General features: G+C 45.5%; 1 protein-coding gene across 3 annotated transcripts in view; it reads left to right on the forward strand.

Annotated features, from left to right (window-relative positions):
• Window positions 1-22,744, forward strand: part of LOC309557020 (serine/threonine-protein kinase Sgk3) — a 148,496-nt gene that overhangs the window by 82,641 nt on the left and 43,111 nt on the right. For all 3 annotated transcript variants that reach the window (XM_082259623.1, XM_082259624.1, XM_082259622.1), the window contains 4 exons: window positions 4,542-4,747; window positions 6,022-6,105; window positions 6,653-6,725; window positions 9,835-9,910. In XM_082259623.1, the coding sequence (XP_082115749.1) occupies window positions 4,670-4,747; window positions 6,022-6,105; window positions 6,653-6,725; window positions 9,835-9,910 (311 nt within the window). In that variant the 5' untranslated portion in view covers window positions 4,542-4,669. The remainder of the gene's footprint in view (window positions 1-4,541; window positions 4,748-6,021; window positions 6,106-6,652; window positions 6,726-9,834; window positions 9,911-22,744) is intronic.

A 22,744-nucleotide genomic window follows, 5' to 3' on the forward strand; every position in this document is an offset into this window, starting at 1 on the left:
GTGCCCATCTGGTTTCATGGTGTGTTTAGTGTCCCCCCTCTCCCCTGGTGGTCTTTTGGGGTGGCCGTTGGCTCATCCCTGGGACGATCGGACCCCCGGGTTCCCCTCTCTTACCCTCAGACCCTCTAAATGGTAACTGTGGGTCTTTCGGCCCCCTCGACAGGGCAAATCCTTCCTTCCCCTGTACTGGACAGTGGTCTCCATGGTTGCCAGCCTGTTCAGGTGGGGAGGCGTTTTGGGCACGGATTTGCTCAAGGGGTCTGGACTCTGGAGAAGTCAAGACTACCGATCAATATACTGGCACTTCGGGCTGGCTTTAACCGCTTGGCTGTTGAAAGCCAGGTGCTGAAGGATAAGGGGTTGTCTGAATCGGTGATTCCCACGCTGTTAGGCTAGAAAATCTACCTCTAGGAAGATTTACCATCGCGCCTTGAAGACGTACATTGCGTGGTGTGAGTCTCTTGGGGGTCATCCCCGTTCCCTTTCGGTGGCTCGGATTTTGGCATTCCTCTAGCGAGGTGTTGAGCAGCGTCTGGCCTTGGGTACCATCAAGGGCCTTGGCGGTCTTCTTTTACCATCCTTTTGCTACGCATTCTTTAGTTCGCACCTTTATTCAGGGGGTTCGCCACTTGGCTATCCCAGTGTGGTCTCCATTGCCCCTGTTGGATCTTAATTTGGTGCTATCAGTTCTCCAGTAACTGCCTTTCAAAAATATTCATTGTCCCAGAAGGTAGCCTTCTTGGTGTCTTTTAATTATACATGCAGGGTGTCGGAGCTGGTGACTTTGTCTTGTCGTTCACCTTACCTGGTAGCTCACAGAAATAAAGTGATGCTTCGCCCTTGTCAGCCTTTCCTTCCTAAGGTTGTTTCTGGTTTCCATCTGAATGAAGACATTGTGTTGCCTTGCCACTGTGTCCTTAGTCTAAACATCTTAGGGGGATTGCCTTGCACTCTCTGGATGTGGGTCGGGTGCTCAAGGTGTACCTTGCGGCAACTGAGTCGTTTAGGAAATCAGCCTTACTGTTTGTTCTTTAGGGATGGACTTTGGAAAGGGTTGGTTGCGTCTGCCGCTACCATTTCCAGATGGACAAGGCAGACAGTGGTGCAGGCCTATTCCATCAAGGATCAGGTTCCTCCGTTCCCCGTTGAGGCACTTTCTACGTGGGCGCTTAGTGCCTCTTGGGCTTTTCTCCATCAGGCTTAAGTGATACAGGTTTTCAAGGCGGCCACCTGGTCGTCTGTGCACACTTTCACAAAATTTTATAAAGTGGATGTACTGGCATCTGCGGATGCTGCTTTTGGCAGCAAGGTTTTGCAGGCCGCTGTTTGAGAGGACTTGGTCCTCTTTAAGGGTGTATTGTTTTCAGGTGAGCTCCAGTTGTTCCTGGTTGAGCTCCATATTACCTGGTTGGATACGTTTAGCCTTTTTGGGAATTTTTTCTGCTGTGTTTTTCCCACACCTCATGTTTAACACTGCCTTGGAACGTCCCAATAGTTAAGAAGATTCTGGAGTCCGTCAGTGAACAAAAGAGAAAATTGGATTTTTGTCCTACCATAAAATCCTTTTCTCTGATGTTCATTGACAGACACCGCACCCACCCCTCTATTGAGTTGGGTTATTTTTCTTCTGACACTGCTTGCAACAAAACTGAATGCCTATAGCAGAGTGTGGGAGTATATCCCCTGGGACTGCCCCATAGGGTGTGGTAAAGCTTTTCCCCTACTTCTGTAGGGGGCAGCATAAGCCAATGGTTAAGAAGATTCTTGAGCTGTGTCCATCAATGAACACCAGAGAAAAGGATTTTACGGTAAGACAAAAATCCAATTTTTATACAATGCAGAGGATTTACCCCTTAGGTTCCACAGTGAGTATAGCAAGCATGCTTAACTGCATACATAGACTGATTTTACTGTTGTGGGTTTAGAAACACTTTATAGCGGAACTTCACCCAAAAGGGGAAATTCCACTCTTCCCATCTCCTCTGCCATATTTAGAATATATTTTTTTTTGTGTCAGGAGCCTACAACCTTCTAGAACACATTTCAGGTCCCAGGTGACTGCAGGACCATTTACAGGGCACACTGCAGCTTGCGCATGCACAATGGGGAGCTGGCTGTGAAACCACAAGGAGTCATAACTGGCTTCCCACAGTTAACATGCCAATGCTAAGGGCCAGAAGACCGGTGAACTGGCCTGAGTGAGGACAGCGCTGGATCCCTCGACAGGTGAGTGTCTGTTTATTAAAAATCAGCAGTTACAGATTTTTTTTTTGCTGCAAACTTTTAATTTTTGGAAACCTGACTTAACTTCCTCTTTAACTCCACCAGCTTGTCTTGACTCATCACCCTGCACCATTAACTGTATACTGTCCCTAGGCACTAAGGGAATCTTCTATACTTCATATCGTAAGGCCTTGCACATCATGGATTCCAGGCCTTTTCATTAAGAGGGTTCTGTACTGCAATGGGCTGTGACCCTGCTGCTAAGTGAGGTGCATGAAGTATTAAGCTGTCCCTCACTACTAGAAACTCCATCATCAGCCACCACCATTGCTTCCTTTTTCTGTCTGCTCACTTCTTGTCACTTGACTCCATTTACTTGAGACCAGACAACACCTCCTTTTCAAGAACTTAGTTTTAATTGAAAACACGTAGAATACAGGCTGAGATAAACATGACACTGTCAGTTCTTCACATTCAATTGACTGTGCTCTTCCCTTTGTGGTGCTGCCTGTATCTTATTGTTAGGAATGTCTCTCACCTGTAATAACACAGAAATTCCATCCATGTGGTTGCCCGCAATCGGGTTCCCTTACAGGGTGTTGCTGCTGGTAGAAAAGTTACATAAACCTGGACTTCACTGTGAGGCAAGTCTACCCTGGTATATATAACCTTCCAAAAGGAAATAAAACATATGAAAAATATCTTAACCCCTGCATGCATCAGCCAGAATTTAGAACTCTACATGATGTTCTTGCTTTTCTTATGTGATGTGCAACCAAATAACATAGCGGGTCAGAATAGATCATAAGAGTATAGACCCAGCTCTGTTCTTAACCAGTGAGAGCTGAAAATAATGATCATTTTTCATTTAGCAAATTGAACCTTTACGTACATTCTTTTTTTTTGTTAACATGTAAGGCGGTTCATATGTATGAACAGCTGATGACTGAAGTTACTCTTACCTTTTTAGTGGGTGTCAAATCAAATTGACACCTTCTGGCATTTAACCATTGTGAATAGGCTCTTAGGCCTCCTGCACAGGGACACGTAAAAAACGCAGCATTTATAGGCATTCCAGGGTTTTTTGTTACTGATGCGCCTGAACACAGAGGTGCGTAAACTTGCGGTGTGTATAGATCAGTAAAAAAATAACACAAAACTCTGCGTTGCTGGACAGTATTATACACGCAAACTACACAACCCAAGAAAATTTTGAAGAATTTTTATTCATGTGTCTGCGTGAATACGTGCATTTACTATACAACCCATGAATTTTTTCACAGGAACTTTCTGCCAGGAATCTGATGATCATATAGCAGTACTCATACTTTCCAACTGTCCCGTTTTTGCCAGGACAGTCCCGGCAAATAGGAGCCTGTCCCGGGTAATTTACATTGTCCCTTGCAATGTACTTATTTACACTTTGCACTTTATTTCTATTTACATTTTTTGTACGGTCACACCTGAACACATTTTACACTTTAGAATTGCAGGAAATTGTGATGAGAATTTTAAACTTTAGGCAGAAGTAGTGCAGCTGAATGGGAGAATTATTCCAACTCTGCTACTTTGGCATTAAGTTTAAAATTCCCTTTTCAATTTCCTGTAATTCTCTCTTTATTGAGTAGACCCTATAATCTGATGATAAGTAGGTGGAGATTAAATTATTTGGAGTGCGCGGAGCTTCAGGGAAGTGGGTGTAGTAAGTAATTGATAGCTGTGCTGCAAAGTGTCCCTGGAATTTTTTTTTCAAATGTTGGCAACTATGCAGTACTGTTTGCAAGTAAACTTAGGCTTGATGTACAGAGCAAGCATTTTAAGATCAGTTTCCATAGCATGTCTACACCAAACTACTGAAAAACAATATCTGATTGGACTGTAATTGCTTAGTAATGGTGCCCACACACAGGGTGGTTATTTCACGTGATGCAACCTACAATGAAACCATTATCTGACTGTTTAGGAGTAAACAGTGTTGGTTATTACTTTCAGCGCTTGACACAATAATGTTTTACAAAATGTTGGACCAGGCAACAAGCATTCCCTTTTCTGTGAAGAAAAGGGGACAAGCATTTGGCATGTGTATATCAGTTCTACTCATTTATAGGTCATAGTAGGTCTCTGTAATCCCATGGAAGGAGGGAGTATGGACATATATTGTATATATTGCTGGCTGTGAAACTTCTAAACATATGTGGCCAACCTATTTTTTTCCTCTTTCAACTGTCACTAAACAAGGCTATTAGTCACACTGCAGTGTTAAAAAATAATTTGAGAGGATCATGGTAATTCAATGTGTTTATTATCTTCCTTTTCAGGTTACATAATGGAATGAGCAAGTTGATCCTATAACATGGGCATTTTGTAGCGAACATCTCAAATGCACATAGAATAAACCTTCCACTAGAAGGCCTCACAAAAGATCCATATGAGGGAATTCTAAGCAATGGATCCCAAGATCAACTGCCCCAATGTATGCATTCCTAGCTCTGATGAGCACCGAGAAAAAAAGAAGAGATTTACTGTAAGTACAGCATTTTTTAATTTTTTTTTTTACTGCATTTTTATAATATTGTTAAAATGTTAGAAATAAAATACAAAATTAAAATAATAAAAAAAATGCAAAGTAAACTAAAAATAAAAAAACACAAATGAAGGTTTACTTTTGTTTTTTCAGTGACTTAATACTTCACATAGCATGAGACTATATATAGGAAACAAACAGTATGATATCTCCACTTGTAGAGCTTTCCAAAATAATCAATTGTGTATAAATAAACCAGAGTTCACAGAAAATAACAGACATAGAACATACTGCAATTGTTAAAATTCAAGTGATTATTAATAATATGCCCAAATCAAGAATAAACGATTTGGAGTAAAAAATCTGCAGATTGTTAGTCAAATGCTCAAAAGGGCAAGTATAAAGGTAAAGTAAACTAAAAATAAATAAATAAATAAATAAAACCCTAATGGTTAGTTTCAGGGCACCCTGTGTGTAGGTTATGCTTTAACTTTAGTATACTTCTCTTGTGCCCATGTCTTCTGGTCAGGTGATATGCTAGATCCCCTTCTTCCCTCATTTTTTTAGACGGTGTTGCTCAGAGATGCAAAAAGCAGCCCTAATATGTTGATGTCAGCACCAATTTCTGCATGGATACATAGTAAATGCAGGACTTGACGCCCTGCATTTACAGTAATATCCTTAGTCTTTCAGGTTGAGTGATGCTGGCTGTCATTCAACCCAATAGACTAGGGTGATTTTGTGGCAGATGTTGGGCTGACCAGTGGGTGTCCTAGGCAGGCATTTGCATGCAGACCACCCTAGGTAAGGTCCAAGTGTGATGCTGAGCCTTCATAAATGAAAGAACTGAAATCCAATTAATGAAGGGGGCAGGCCAGGGACAAGAAGGCTGGTGAGGAAAGAGGTAAATGATGGTGGATGTCTAATGCACACTATGAGAAGCTCACAGTGTGCAGTGCAATCAGAGTAAGCAATTTCAGTACAGGAGAGGAGCCTGTAGAACTGTGCAAAACTTGAGTGTAAGGCTGGAGCTCTGCATTAAGCATGAATTGTATGTGTCTGGACTTGCCAATAACTGCGGAAATATTTGTTCATTAATTGATCACAAGTGGCATTACTACTTTGCTATCATTTGCATACAAGAAGCTTTGTTACAATGCCAGTAGTGGTGTCTGTCCTGTAGCATTATGTGTCACCTGTTCATAAATTGCTGTGTAATGAATAGCAACTAATGATGTTTGCGAATGGATTAAATTAATGTTTTGTTCTGGCAGGTTTACAAAGTAATAGTGTCCATAGGACGGAATGAATGGTTTGTGTTTAGAAGATATGCAGAATTCGATAAGCTATATAACACGGTAAGCTAATATTTCCTCCTTTGAGATTTGCTTGTAGAGATCATAATTTTGGGAATAATACCTGTTAAATATGAAAATTGGCTTTGACTTTAGACTAGGTTCACATCTGTGTTCTGTGTTTATGCATGTGCGTTGATGCGCACTTTTCCACACGTTAACATGTGTTGCATTTAGGGCAGCCAATTTAGTTGAAGGGGCACCAAATTACACCAAAAACCAATACTTTTTTTTAGAACACAGCACACCATAACACATAGTTAATCGGTTACCATCATTTTCATGCCCCAAAGGAAGCGCACAGTTGTAAATGAAGCCAAAATCTTCTAATCTGTGCTACTTCCATATGTCCCCATTTGGGTATCCCAGAGCCAACAATCCAATCATTCTGAAAATGGCTGAATCGGGTGATAATCTGATGTCTGTAATTGCCCCGCTGTTGAGAGCTTGTCTCTCTACTACTTGCCTATGTCAAATGATTTCTGCAGTGAATTTATTAAAATTTGCCTAAATCCTGTGACTGTTCTGATATTGTCTATTATTCTGTTAGCTAAGAAAACAGTTTCCAACTATCAACTTGAAGATTCCCGCAAAGAGGATTTTCGGGGACAATTTTGATCCAGGTAAAGCAAATAATCATTGGTGATCTTAGGTATATGTATTGTTGTCAGAGTAATAAATTCATCCATTGCTTATGTAACAGGCATGCTGCCCCTATGTGAGAAACCCATAGACTATAATTTAAAAGTATTAATTATGCAATTCCTCCTTTTGGCCACAAGATGGAGATATGGAGCTACTGACCTTTTTCCTTCCAGAACTTCCTGAAACACAAAGCACACTGGGAAGTGTAGTTTGTAAGCAGCATCTGGATACTGTATTTGCTAGAGTTAAACTGCATGTCCCAGAGGCACGGAAGCATGGTGGAATGACAGGGAGTAAGCTAAAGCCCAGCATGCTCTGCGGGGTAAGGAGATAGTCAGGAGTCCGGTAAAAAGATTCTTGAGGGGAGTGCTACCTGGGACAGAGGAGTGCATGTGCAGTGAGGAGCGATTACTGTCTGGCACTGTACTGCCAAGGGAACCTGAAGACCTGATCTGCTGCCAGTATACATCCCATGCTGTGTCAGTCCATGCAAAGCAGTGACCAGGGACAGATTGGAGGGAAGACTGTGCTGGGGGTACCATCAGAGGAAAGAAAGGCACCCGGCCCAGTTCTATCCCAGAGAGAAAGCTAACGGACAGAACTGCTGCCAGTATATAATAGTCCCTGCCGTGTCAACTATCAGGGTCGCCGCGGGCAACCAGGTGTCACGAGACACTCACCCAGAGGGGTAACTGCATTGTTGGGTCAGGTGAGAGGGCCTGCCGTCCATTACCTGTTACCATCCTTGGAGCCACAGCTTTTTCATAGCTGTAATACTGCCTGCAGGCCTTACTGACTGATTTAAACGCGCTCCAACGTTTTAGCCGGCTGAAGAGTCAAGACTAAAGGTTGCCCCAAATCATTGTTGTTTCAAAGCAATTCCCCTGTTGCCAATTAAAGAGGCGCCTCCTAGAAGACGTCATTCGCAGCACTGGGCTTCGTGACATAGGTGACAGTTCCTTTAGAGCGATGCGCCAGTGATGTCACTGGCTGCATGTACAGTAAATATCTCCGCAACGGTGCCCATTTAGGAGATATTTACACTACCTATAGGTAAGCCTTATTATAGGTTTACCTATAGGGAAAATTTGGTGATGGAAGTTTACTTCCACTGTAAGTTAGTATTCACAGCTGTTTGGGTTGAAAAGAACATTCCTTTTAACACAGGCCTTCACACATATTTTGATGCAAATCTGCATTTTCAACCCATGCTGTGGTTTTTAATACATTTAAAGTGTTTCTAAGTCTAAACTGTTTAGTTTTTGACACAGTGTGAAAGTGTTGAAACCCCTGGTAGATTTTATTTTGCTCTCTGTGCTCACAATGGGTAGACTCACCCTCTCATTTGGCCCAATGACCCTTGTCACTGGGACAGAAAAAGACTGAAATTTTACAGTTGTCACCAGAAGGGAATTCTTCCAATGGGGACACCCAAGGGGAGCAGTTTTGTAGACGGGGATTTCTCCTCATGTTACAGACATTTGCTTTCACTTCCTCTTGTGTTTTGAGGTCAGGAAGTGAGGGGAAATGAGTCTAAAACAGACAGCAAAAAAAAAAAAAACTTGACAGGGATTTTTACCCCGGTACACCGACGTAACACTTAAATACGGCCTCACTGCGCTGGGCTTTTTTTTTTTTTACATGGGGTCGCATATATGTGTTTCTCCCTTTTGTGCTGGCAGTGTGTTGCACGGCAGACTCCTAACACAGAGTCCGGTGTCTCACTGAGAGCCCTGGGCCCTGTACTAACGATTGGGACTCGGATATCGCCAATTCCAGGTCACCTGATTGGCTACCACAGTGATCAGTCACTGTAATGCCAGCCCCAGTGTGTTTTTCTTTCTGTGAATGGAAAAAGGATACCATTTTTTTAATAAATAATAAAAATTAAAAGAAAAAATAAAGAAAAAAACTTTGATCAAGGTTTGATCTAGGTCAGTGCTAGGGTTAGTGTTTGGCTCAAGTAAGTGTCAAAGGTCCTCAGGGTCAGTATATTTTGGACAGTGTTTTTTTTTTTTTTTAAATTAGCATCAGTGTCAGTTAGTGTCGGTGTGTTTTTGGTAGAAAAAAAAAAAGCAAAGCAGACTATTTCTTCTAGGCTGTTCTACAGGTACAAATAACATACATATACGTGGTATTGTTGCAATCGTCAGGAAAGGGGAATTTTTTTCGGTTGCTCTATGGTGGTAGGTTATAGTAGTAACAAGAAATATACAGCTACATTTTAGCCTTAAGTGTGAAGGGGTTAACTAGTACCTGTCCAAATCTAAAATACATATATATTTTAAATAGAATGGAGTATAGCCTCTAATTTTCAGTGTAGATAAAACGCATGTCAAAGGCTCCGATAACAAAACAGAAGACCAGATGTAAAGAACAGAGACTGGATCCTAAAGCACCCATGTTTCTCCTCCTTTTATTCAGATGACTGTATGAAGAAATAGGATATCAATGTCATTAATAAACAGAAACTGCTGGGCAGATAGGTGTCTGAGTTGCCCATCAACATTCCACATTTTTCTAATCTGGCCTACAATGACAGCTGAGTTCTCATTGGTTGTTGTCAGCAACGCAGACATACTTCTTTCCACTAGATTTCAGTCCCTATCCTGCTAGTGATGTAAAGTGAACCTGTCTTAGTGCCGGTTCACACTATAGCGGTGTCAGACATCATATGTGATTCACACCGCACTTCTATGCAAATCATATGCAATGTCTGTGCGATGCAAATTCAGCCATACGGATTTTATGGCTGAATTTGCATCGTATTCGGACCAAAGTTGTGCCAGACCCTTTTTTTGGTCCGCACCAGAATCAGATCGCATAGGTGTTCGCACCCATGCAATCCGATTCCTGTCCGAATTAACAGTTTGCACTGTGATATGCAAACTGTCCTGGGGGTGTCGATAACTTTGTATTGACACTCCCAGCAGTTCTCATATGGCAGTGTAAACTGCCTGCGAGTCGTGCGATGTGGGAACCTGCAGTGGAGGGTTCCCGTATCGCACCAATGTGAACCCCGAGCCTTAATGTCTTGTGTACTCTGGAATGCTGTAATTTCACAATGATTTTTTTCTCTCTATCAAGAGTTTATTCAGCAGCGGAGAGCAGGTCTGAATGAATTTATTCAGAATTTACTCCAACATCAAGAAATATGCAGCCAGTAAGTATATTTTATTTCCTTTTCTTTTGTCACGTTTAGTATTTTGTATGTTATATTAGGAAGAAATGTTTCTCTAGTATTCTGAAGTTAGACCAGCAAATTTATAAGTATTTAATGAACAATGTCAGGTTAAAATGCCAATACACTGAAGACAACTGTATGTTCTCTTGTAGTGTATGATTAGTACAGAAAAATGTGAACTATGTGCAAGAACCTGTAAGATCATGTACAACAAGCCAGTTTCAGTCCTGAGTAACCCTTGTACAGAGAACTCATGACCATTTAAAGCCCTCTCTTTACTTGTACCTAGAGATAAGCTTACAGGCCGGCTTACCTGTAGGTACAATGAATATCTCCTAAATGTACACTATTTAGGAGATATTCACATCGGCAATAGCCGATGACGTCACCCGTGTATGCACAGTGACACTCTGTATTCCAGGGCATACAGTATGCCTTATAATGCAGAGCGCTGTGCTGTGGCTTGGGCTCCCCCGTGCATGCGCTGGAGTGACGTTATCGCAGTTCTGGCTATTCAAGTGGCTGGAGGTGGCGAACCCGGAAGGAAGCCAAGGTAAAGATGGAAAAGCTGGGGGAGCCGTGACAGTGCTGCGCTGGAGGGCTCTGTTTGCAGGTAAGCCTGTCATAATGTGCTAGTATGCAGTGCATATTAGCACATTATGGCATAACACTGCAGGGGGCCCAATCTTTTCTTTTTTGGGGGGCAGTTTACTACCACTTTAAGTTGCGTAAAGTTACCTTACAATTTAATGCTATTAGCTTGTATTTGACAAGGTTTTGCGTATATTTTGATAATCTGATTTATTAAGTTCTATGGTCACAGCAAACTCTTTCAATTTATATCCTCAGCATTGTAATTGCAACGCAAATAAATCAATATAAGCTTACTTGAAAAATCTCCTGTTGTGAGTTCTGCCTGTCTGCTGGCCACACTTTTTTTTTTTCAATTTCCTGGATTCCTTACATGCTTTGAGGCTTCTCTGCTGTTTATGTTCAGTTTCTAAGGACTACATATCCCATGGTACTTTACTGTGTGCAAGTAGTGATTCCTTTAATGACTCCGTCTCCTGAAACTTCTCCTCTCAGCAGCTCTGTAGTTCAGAAGACGGGTTTTCTGAAATGTGTGGCAGCAGTGCCTACTCACAGGGCATAGGGAATACGTGTCACAGGAAGGAAATATGTGGGGGGGATCTGCACAAAGAAAGTTTACAAACATCAAGTTTGTTCAGATTACTAGGAGTAGGCTGGAAAAATTAAAATGCAATGTGGAAATGATTATATGATTTTACATTCTGATCATACTGTAGATTCACTTTAGGAACTATAGGTAACATGGTAGGTTATTGCCCTGTGGACCGACAATTTTTTGGGTCCTGAGTTCAGTTTCACCAAATTTGCCATCTGCGTGTTGTTTACATGTTCTTCTGATATTTCTGATGGTTTCTCCTGGGAGGTTTCTTCAACTCCAATAACCCAGCTATGATGTCAGGTTAATCATCTTCCAGCACAGATGGCACTTGCTTGTACCTAGATGACTATGGTGAATATATTAGATTATTCCCTTTGCAGCAAAAAAAATGGATGTAAATGGTTGTTCTTTTCTGTAGGCCACTACACAACAGATTAGTGCTATATAATGATTAAATAAAAAAATATGGACACGTCAGATACATGTAGTATGAAGTCCAGAATAAAATGTGTAACTGGATATTGCTGCTGTGTAAAAAATGGAGTTTTGTGACAGATACACTTCCAGTAGCTCACACATTCAGAAGGTATTCTCTTGTTCTTTCTACATTTCATTTTCTGATTATTCATGGGAAATAAATAAGTCAAATCTGATGCAAGGATTGCAGTGATCTATTACCCATAACCTCCAATCCGAAATTGTCTCTTTGGCTGATCGAACTGCAGTAATTTGAAGCTCACAACTCCTATTACAATCTGATTGTATGATTTCCCTTAGATTTACCATCAACTACTGTATATAGTGCAAGGACCTGCCTGATTGGATACAGATTGACTGAATAATTTATCTAGATCCCCATATTACATAGATTTAGTAAATATAACATTGATTGTACAAACATTGTATGGTCAAATTGTAACGTGCATAGTGGCTCTTAGATCCGATGGACTGCTGTAAGTTAATGTACCGTCCATATTATTCCATAAAATAGTTTCTTTCACTGGCTATAATAAATAGTTGTAGCAGTATCCTAATCTTGCATGTGGGTAGCTGTGAGTAGTCTAAAATTCTATTCATAAAACATTAATCCTGACAGCCCTCTGCTAATCAGACACGCACTGACATGTGTTACGGTGAAGTACAGTATCGCTTTCTTGAAATAGAAGGTCTGACATGAGCTCATTTCCAAGAAACGAGGTTATTTCACATTTAGGGCAGTGGGCAGAGACACGCAAATCATTTCTTTATATCTTAGTGACCAGTTGCACATCTGGAACTCCCGCCGGCGATCTCGGCTCCTCCTTGGCAAGTTGCTTGCTATGGGGGAACTTGCTCGATTCCGTGAGGGGCTGTGTGCTGGGTCCTCTGTTAGAAGAGAGAGAGGGAAGAAGAAACGCTACAGAAGAACACAGCGCTGGACTTAGGTCAGGCTCATGTAAGTGTTTAAAGGGGGCTTTGGGGAGCCTTTTAAATTTTTTTTAACCTTACTCAGATAATGCATTAAAGTAAAAAAAAAAACATTGTGCCTTTAAAACCTCTTTAAATCCCCTGTTCCCGTCTTACTGGCTGTGATTGACAGCCGCAAGAGCCAGTGAGGAGAAAGAAAAAGAGAGCAGTGATGCTGCTCTGAGGCACTGCACTGGATCGACATCATGCTTGGGTAGTTATAAGAAGAGGAGGCTGGCAGGGCCGAATTTACATCCCAGGAACCTATAGGCAGAGAATTCTGAAGCACCACCCCCCCCCACCCCCTTTGGGAAAAAAAAAAAAGGCACTAATCAACACGCTCGTCCCTAAGCATGAATTCCTTCTGCAAGTGAAAATTCTCCCCAAACAAAAATGCAAAAATTACCCATCCTCACATTCCAAGTCCCGGTCCCAGCACATATCTTTGCCCCCCAATCCCACCTTCCAGCTCAAATCTCCTCAATTCTCCACAAATCACCCATCCTAGCACACATTCTCTTTCCTTCCAAATCCCCCCTCCTAGCATAAATTCTCCCCCTAAATCTCCCCCAAATACCCCTCCTAGCTTAAGTCCTCCCCCCAAATCCCCACTCTTAGCATTAAACCCTCCCCCCAAATCCCCCCTCCCAGCACAAATCCTCTCCCCCCCAAATTTCCCTCCTAGTACAAATCCCCTCAAATCAGTCATCTTATCACAACCCCCTGCAAAACCCTTCCCAGCACAAATCTTCCCCAATTCTGCCCCCTAACTATGTTTTCCCCCATTCCTTCTACCACAAATTTCCCCCCATTACCCTTCCCTTCCTCCCTTCCTAGCACAAATGCCCCCCCCCCCCCCCTCCAATCTTACAGGAGTAGTGAAGAGGTATGGGCTCTCTATGCCCCCGCCCCAGTGAACATTGTATTTATGTATTTATTTATTTGTGTATTTATTTTTCTGCAAATCCGGACAAAAGAAGGGAAGAGAGATAGGATAACAGTGCTCCTCCATGCAGCAGATAAACACAAGATCCTCTTTGATCGGATGGTACACACCTTGATTACCCGTCCCTTACCTCTTCCAAGGATTGTTCATCTCCCAGAAATGTGAGTAGGAAGCTGGTAATCAAGCCATGTACCGTGCTAACTAAGAGGATCCTGTGTAATCCGCTGTATGGTGGATCGCTCCACTGACAGGATGGTGGAACGCTTCACTAACAGGTGCAGGGAGAGCACAGAAAGCCCAAAATCCTCCCAGCTCCTTTCTTGCTGACCATTCATCTGCCTGGACTTGCAGCAGGCGTGGGTACAATGTTCATGGCGGGGCCGGCCTGGGGGGGGGGGGGGGGGGGCGCAGTCCACCCCAGCAGTTCCCCTGGACCTGGCCTTGTACAGATGGGTGCCCCTCTAGGAAGGGCACCTGTCGGCACATGCCTACAGTGCCCATAGAATGCATTTAGGTAAAAAAACCTTCTGCCTTTAGAACCACTTTAACACTCCCCTCCCCCCCAGGCTGAAAATGCTGCTGTCTGCTGTACCCTCTGTGCTCATTCATCGAGAGTGCGGGCACTCTAATACAGCAGATGTGTTACTGACTAGATCATCAGGTAAAAACAGAAAAAAGCTTAAAAAAGGGAAACAAATGCAGCCACTACATCGAATGATTGGAAAGCTGCAATATATTACATTTTTGGTTTTGGGTTTAAAACTGATTGAAAGTAGAACTATTTACATGCCATTTTTTCCATAATAGATTCTAAAAACAAAGTGTTCTTTCCCCATTTTCCTAGAAATGTTTTGACTGTTGGTCATTAGTGACTTCCAGCCATGTAGGAATCCAGAGTGTGAAAACAACTTTAGATAAACTTGTCATGTGATTTATCTCCCTTGTTGTTAAAACAAGTGATTCACTTTTTCCTCCCTGCCCTCCAGGGCTTATGTGATCACTAGTCATTTAAAGTAGTCAGTGGACAGCAGGTGCAAAAAACACCTTGAGGCTCGGTTCACACTATTGCGATGCGGGAAGGCTGCGAATTCGCAGCCTGTTCCCGCATCGCACACGCACCCCCGGCAGTTCACACTGCCATATGCGATCCGCTGGGGGTGTCAATGTAATCTTAACGACACCCCCAGTTTGATCGCATATCGCAGTGCGATCGTATCCTGATGCGGCAGCAAAAATGCCTCCTGTGCGTCTTTGCTGCGGGTGCGGTGCGAATTTAGCCATACAAACTGTATGGCTAAACTCGCACTGCACAGCTGATCGCATGTGATGTCGGAGCAGTGCGCTCCGACATCACATGCGAACCCGGCACACGCAGAAGTGTGAACCGGCTCTTACTCTTTCGTTCACTGACGGACACAGCTTCAAGTCTTCAGACCATTGGGCTTATGCTCTTGCTCTCTAGGATTAGGACTAGGCAGAAAGCTTTTTGGTTATGCCCCTGGGGCAGTCCCAGAGGGTATACTATCCCTTCCTGCTGTAGGACCCCGTTTTTTTTTTCTGCCTAGTCAAGAGTAAGGACCTGGCTCTTTGCTGGGATCTGTGGTCCTGGCATTTTTTCCTATTTTTAAATGGAATTTTTTACTTTTTCTTTATTATTTTTGTTCCTGTGAGAACTACAATCAACAGCTGGACTGGGCGATGCACTGGATATTCTAGATCCATACGGTCTTCCCAGTCTGGCCTGCGAGTGCGACCCAACTATTAGTTCTGCGCTAGGTTGGCTGTGACATAGCCCCACTGGACAGGGGCTGACTGGTGAGTGAAACACCCTGCAAGGTCGCATAGCCCTGGTCATGACATTAGTCACGACCGAAGTCGCAGCGTACCTCAGGCCACAGCACCCCCATCCCAGTGCCGTGGACTGCTGGTATGGTGAGTAGTGTCCCCGCTCCTTTCCTGTGTTATTGCTGGGGTGGTCGCGGGCCCCCCCCCCCTTTGGATGGTAAGCCCCCCTGTGTCCTTCCTCCCCTTTGTGCTCCCCCCCTCCTCCTTGCAGGGTCCCCCCCTTAACTGTCCCCTGTTCCCCCCCCCGGCCCCTTTTTGGGGGCATAAGTGAAATTTGGTTGGGGGCTGCGTGGTGCTGGGCTGAAGGAACGTGGATGATGCAGCTGTCGGCCTGCTGTGGGGGGGTCCTCTCCTGGGGTCTGTGAATTTTTCCCTGGGGTCCAGGGTCCTGTGCAGCGCCGCATGGTGCCGCCATTTTGCCGTGGTCTCTATATTCCCGGCTTTGGCGGCCATCTTTGTGTAGTCCAAAAGCCATGCTTTTGGTTTCCCCATAGAATTTTAATGGCGGCCATTTTCCTGTAGTCTGATGCAGTGCTGAGGCCGCGAGGGGCCTCTAGCGTCAGGTCAGCGTTTCCTCTTCCTGCAGTGTGGCAGATCGTTTTGGCAATTGGGTGGTGAGTCTCTGGGGGTATATATATCCTTCCTCTGCTGAATACAGCTCCATGGGTGCGCTGATTCTTGTGGTGCCCCAGCGGTGCACAGGTAGGAGGGGCCTCATGTTTTTTGAAAAAAAAGTTTTTCTTTGCTGAGCAGCGCGGTTCCATTTAACCCTTTATGGTCATGGAGCCTATGGGGCACGTTTCACCACCCTGCAGTCGCTGGTAGCCAAAGTAGATATGGCCCTGCAAAGGACACCTGGCAAGAAGCACCCCCTGCCTTCACCTGTATCCTCTGCTTCCTCAGATTCTGAGGTGGATTTAGCCGCCGCTCTAATAGTGAGGGTGAGTCCTCCTCCTCTGCAGCCACGCATGAAAAAGCGCTGGTGGAGGCCCTGATTGTATCAGTGCGGGAAACTTTTAAAGTTGGAAGACTCAGCTACGCCTCTACGGAGGAGTGCAGGACCTGTTAGCACAAGGAGTTATTGTGCCGGATCCAGAGTCGGAACGTTTCCAATGTTCTTATTCAAATCTGTTTACATTTCTCAGGCAGAAAGGAAAGGTTTGTCTGATCTTGGATCTCAAGGCTCTGAACCACTTTGTGCGGGATGGACTCCATCCGCACAGTAGTGGCTTTCCTTCATTAAGGAGATCTGTTGGCCTATTCCATCAAGGGTCAGGTTCCTCCTTTCCCTGTGAGGGCCCATTCTACTAGAGCCGTCAGTGCCTCTTGGGCTTTTCGCCATCAGGCATCCTCGAATGCTTCCTTTGGCTGCAAATTTTTGAGTGCTTCGGTTGTTTGAGGAGACAGGTTTTTTCTGTCTCTTTCTTGGGGTGTTTTTTTGTTGTTCTGGGTTTGTTCCCGTTTTGGGCTTGTTGCCCTATGGGCTCAGGTTGTTTTCTAGCCCGGTTGTTTTTCGTTACCTTTTCAGTTGGTTGCGTCTTCCCACCCCTCACACCTGCACTGCTTTAAGAGATCCAACTAGTGAAGGCTAATATGGATTGTCCTCTGACAATCGCCACCCTTGCCCCTCTAATTTTTTTTCTGGATCTGGGGTTTATTGCCTTCCGGTACTGCTTGCTGCAAACTGAGGAACAGTGATATTTGGTTCAGGATAATGTCTGAGGGATGGACCCCTAGAGGTGTGTCTAGGTATAAAAGTTTTTCTTAACCTATTATTCTGCCTAGCTTGCTCCTGCAAGGACGCCATTACCCACTGGTGAAGGCTAATATATGGGTGGGCGGCGACTGTCAACGGTAAATTCTTGGTCGTCTGTACACACATTCACAAAATTTTATAAGGTGGATGTACTTGCATCTTCGGATGCAGTGTTTGGCCGTAAAGTTTTGCAGGGTGCGGTTGCGGAGGCTTCCGCTTCTTGAGGGTAAAAAAAAAATTCTGGTGGTGAGCTCCAGTTGTTCCTAGTTGAGCTCCTGTTACCTGGTTGGCTATGTTTAGCCTTGTTAGGAATTCTGCGTTTGCTGTGTTTTTTCCCACCCCTTATGTTGACACTGCTTTGGGACATCCCATTGGTCTGAAGACTTGAAGCTGTGTCTGTCAGTGAACGAAAGAGAAAACTGGATTTTTGTCAAACCGTAAAATCCTTTTTTCTGAGGTTCAGACTCGGCACCCGCCCCTCTATTGGGGTTGAGTTATTTGTTCTTCTGACACTGCTTGTTACAAACTGGGGTCCTATAGCGGGAGTTGATGGTATACCCTCTGGGACTGCCCCAGGGGCGTAACAAAAAAGGTTTCCTCCTAGTCCCAGAGCATAAGCCCAATGGTCTGAAGACTTGAAGCTGTGTCTGTCAGTGAACCTCAGAGAAAAGGATTTTACGGTAAGACAAAAATCCAGTTAATAGTCTTAAGTATTTTTTCTTTTTTGCATTTAAAGCGGAGTTCCGACTTGTATTTTAAGCTTGGCCCCCCGACGTTGCTGATCACAGTGTCATTAAATGTTCGGAATGTTTTTTTTTTTTTTTTTTTAAGCATTTTACCTTTTCGGGTCACTAAAAAGCTCCTCTTCCTCTGTGCCAGCCTTTTGCTTGTGGGATATGTGTCATCAATCCCAGGAGTCAATGGGCAACCTACAGTACACCAAGTGCGCTGAGATTTGTTCACGCTGAGCAGGCGTGAGATCTAGAGGTGCATGCTGGATAGCCAGCTGTACCGTTTCCTGGAAGAAGCCCCACCCGGGCTTCAGATGCCCACAGGATGGAAGCTCACTGGATCTGGAGGGTACAGTTAGTACAAATAAACAATTAAAAAAAAAAACTTCTTCATAAGCAGCATATACCGATTTAGATTGTATAAGCTGTAACTATCACAAATATACATCCTGCCCCCCCCCCCTCCACGCTGGGGCTGTTTGGGTGGTCTGGCTACTTTCCTGTGATAGGGGGGGGTTGTACCTGGTGGTGGCTCCTGTTAGGGCCCCCCATCCTGCCTGGATCTGTCCTTGAGAGCTGGTCTCCCTCCTGGGTCCCTGTAAGCCTCGTGGTTTTGTTGTAGCCTGTGTGTTTCTATATACAGCGGCCATGTTTGTGTAGTCCGGCAGCCATTTTGTTGTGGTTTGCCACTGGAAATAGTGGTGGCCATGACAGTGGAGCTCTGTGGGTGGGGATTTTAGCAGTGGGAGCCCCTCCTCATCCCTTAGTGCTGACTCCTGGATCATTTTACTTCCTGATCACCTCACGTGTAGTGCAGATTCCCTTGGTGGCTGCAGGTGCCTGTTTCTGTGGGTGGTAAGTCTGGTGAGGTCCTCTCCCTCTCTGCTGAGGATTGCTTGGTGCTTTGTGCTTGGGGACCAGGTGGTGCTGCCAGCGTGGTTAAGGTTCTCCCTTAGCAGTGTTTTACTCTTTTTGTGGGGTCCACCTGGTGACTCATGGAGTCTTTGAAGCATGTTTCCCCACCTGATCCCCTCTCTGAGGCTGCGGGCCCGCCTGGGTCTCAACCATCCATCCATGCACTGACGGCAGGCCTGGAGCCCCTTTTGTCCTGGGTGGAGGTGGCTTGCAGGCGACGGGCTAGCAAACAGCGCCCCCCGGCTTCCCCTGCCTCATCTGTCTCATCAGATCCTGAATCTGATTCGGCCATCGCAGACGTGGGTCATCCTGCTGGGTCTGCAACCATGCGCCTGAAATCCTCTGATAGTTAGGATGATTCCTCTATGTCTGCGACCGCACACAAAAAGGCGCTGGTGGATGCACTTATTGTATCTGTGCGTGAGACCCTGAAGATGGAGGACACAGCTGAAGCTGTGACGGAGGTGCAGGTGCCCTTAGGCATTCACAAGCCATCCTGCCTATTTTGACAGAATTGTCGCTAAAGAGTGGGGGCGACCAAAGCGTTTCCGTGGGGTCCCTAAGCGCTTTACCAGGTGTTACCCCTATGAGGAATCCCTTCTTTAGAAGTGGACTGTGCCACTGGTGGTGGACCCTCCGGTTTCCAGATTAAAAAAGGAAACCACAATTCCGGTTGAAGAGTCCCCGGCCCTTAAGGATTCAGCTGACCGCAAGGCGGAGGCTGTGGCCCGTGCTATGTATACTCTGGCTGTTTCGGCAATGAGGCCAGTATTCACAGTTGCACTAGTGTCGCAAACTCTGACCGAGTGGGCTAAGCTCCTGCACCGTGACCTGGAGAGGTAACCGCTCCCCCCTGCCTTTGCCGAGCTGATGGACCAGCTGGTCCAGGGGGTGTAGTTTATCTTTGATGCCTCTTTTGGATGCAGCTCCCCTCTCTGTTTTAGTAGTGGTCCTTCGGCGTGTCTTTTGGCTCAAATGCTGGTCTGCGGATCAGACTTCAGAAGAGGCCTTGCCTGATCTTCCTTTTCAAGGAGATCGCCTGTTTGGAGCTACCCTGGATGACATCATTAAAGGTCTCAAAGTGGGGGAAGAGTACTTTTGTTCTGCTGGCTACTAAAGGAAAGGAACCTCGTCGTAGACGTGGGCCTTCCTTCTCTGCTTATAAGAAGTTTTTTTTGATCCCTCAGGGTCGACTGACAAGGGCTCAAACCTTTCAGGGTCTCTTCTGGAGGATCCAAATGAACCTGGTCTGGCAAGCCAAGATCGGGCTTCTCCAGACCCGTGAACAAGGCTCCTTCTGCATAAAAGTGCGTCCTTACCTGTATCGGGGGTTGGGGGGGGGGGTGCCTTCACTGGTTCCCGGACCTATAGACTTCCCGGGTGCGAGACAAGTGGGTCCACAAAGGTATTTGGTCCAGCTACAAGACCGAGTTTCGCTCTTGTCCCCTGGCAAGGTTTTTTCCTTCCAACTAGCGCCTGTCCCCAGACCGCTTACAGGGCCTGTTTGGGGCTGTACAATACCTGTTCCTTCAAGGGGTGATTGGCCTCAGAAAGTTTTCAGGGTTTTTTTCTCAAACCTCTCCACAGTTCCCAGGAAGGAAGTCAAAGTGTGTCCAATCCTGGACCTCAAGGCGCTAAACTGCTTTGTGCGGGTACAGAAGTTCAGAATGGAGTCCATTCGAGCGGTGGTGGCATCCCTGCGTCGAGGGGGTTTCCTCTCCTCTATCGATATCATGGATGCCTACCTTTTACATTCCAAAATGTGCCAGTCACCAGCGTTTTCTCTGCTTTGCTGTGGGAGAGGAGCATTATCAGTTTGTGGAGTTACCCTTTGGTCTCGTATCTGCTCCTCAGGTCTTCACAAAAGTTTTTGCTCTGGTACTATCTTTGCTTCACCAAAGGGAGATCACAGTACTGGGCTACTTGGATGATCTCCTTCTGCGAGCAGAGTCTCCCTCTGCTCTAGTGGAAAACCTGGAGATCACAACACAAACTCTGTGGAAGTTCGGCTGTATTCTGAATTTTAAGAAGTCTACTCTGGTTGCATCCACAAAGCTGAACTTTCTGGGTCTGACTCTGGGCTTGGCCTTAGCCAGAGTGGTCCTTCCTCTGGACAAACTCCAGAAATTGCAGGCTGCAAATCACCTCCTGCTGTCCAACAAATGGTCATCCCTCTGGACTTGCATGCGGATGCTGGGTCTGATGGTGTCTACTTTCGATGCAATTCTGTTTGCACAGTTCCATATGAGGTCCCTACAAAGGGAAATTCTGACCAAATGGGACATGACTCCGCAGTCTCGGACACTCAGATCCAGCTGAGTCAGGGAACGAAGGAGTCCCTGATATGGTGGCTTCGTTCTCTGGCGCTTAAGCTGGGAAAATCCTTCATACCCTTGTATTAGACAGTGGTCACCACAGATGCCAGCCTGTCTGGCTGTAGAGGCGTCCTTTGCAAGCATTCTGCTCAGGAGATCTGGACGCTGGTCCAGACTCCCGATCAGTGTCTTGGAACTTTGAGCGATCAGACTGTGTTTCAATCATTGGCCGGATCGTCTTCAAACAGACAATGCCACGGCCGTGGCTTATGTCAACCATCAAGGGGGCACAAGAAGTATCCTGGTGCCTCTTGAGGTAGCCGGCATTCTTAGGTGGGCAGAACGGTTCATTCCAGCCCTCTCCACTGTACACATTCCTGGGGTGGAAAATTGGCAGGCGGATTACCTCAGTCGGCAGGCGTTGGACTACGGGGAGTGGTCCCTTCATCCGGAGGTGTTTCAGCAGCTGTATCTCCTTTGGGGCTCCCCGGAGATGGATCTGTTGGTGTCTCTGCTCAACAGAAAGGGGCAGAGGTTTGTGGCTCGGTCAAGGGATCCTCTGGCGCATGCCACAGACGCGCTGGTGGCCTCGTGGGGGCAGTATCGCCTTCCCATCTCTCAAGCTTCTTCTCAGATTTCTACGCAGGATCGAGGCAGAAGGGATTCCGGTCATCTTAATGGCTTCGGACTGGCCTTGCTGGGCTTGGTATGCCGATTTCTGGTGTGGCTGGTCGCCGACGTTTCTTGGCAGCTTCCTCTCAGGGAGGATCTGCTATCCCAAGGACTAATCTTGCATCCTGCTTTACAGTCGCTGGCTTTGATGGCTTGGCTGTTAAACGCCAGGTGCTGAAATATAGGGGTTTATCTAAGTCGGTGATTCCTATACTGTTGAAAGCTAGGAAATCTACCTCTAGGAAGATCTACCATCGTACATGGAAGACGTACATTGCGTGGCGTGAGTCTCTTGGGATTCTTCCTCGCTTCTACTCTTGGTGGCTCAGATCTTTACCTTCCTTCAACAGGGGGTTGAACAGAAATTGGCCTTGAGTACCACCAAGGGCCAGGTGTCCGCTTTGGCGGTCTTCTTCCAACGACCTTTGACCACACACTCCCTGGTGCGTACCTTTCTTCAGGGTATCCGACATTTGGTTCCTCCAGTGCGGGCTCCGTTGCCGCCTTGGGATCTTAATTTGGTGCTTTCATCTCTACAGAAGCCTCCCTTTGAAAATATTTGGGAGATTCCCCTGCTTACATTGTCCCAGAAGGTGGCCTTTTTTAGTGGCTATCACTTCTGCATGCAGGGTGTCGGAACTGGCTGCGTTATCCTGTAGTTTACCTTACCTGGTGATTCACAGGGATAAGGTGGTTCTTCGCCCCTGTCCGTCGTTCCTTCCTAAGGTTGTCTCTGATTTTCATTTGAATGAAGACATTGTGTTGCCTTCCCTGAGTCCCAGACCTAAACATCCAAAGGAAATTGCCTTGCATGCCTTGGATGTGGTCCGGGAAATGAGGGTGTACATGACAGCTACGGAGTCTTTAGGAAGTCAGACTCTCTCTTTGTGCTCACAGATGGACCTCGAAAAGGGTTGTCTACTTCCTCTGCGACCATTTCCAGATGGATCAGACAGACAGTGTTTCAGGCCTATATTTTCAGGGGTCAGGTTTCTCCA

Source organism: Pelophylax lessonae (genome assembly GCF_965119305.1).
Source record: "Pelophylax lessonae genome assembly, chromosome: 5".
NCBI classification, from domain to species: Eukaryota; Metazoa; Chordata; class Amphibia; order Anura; family Ranidae; genus Pelophylax; species Pelophylax lessonae.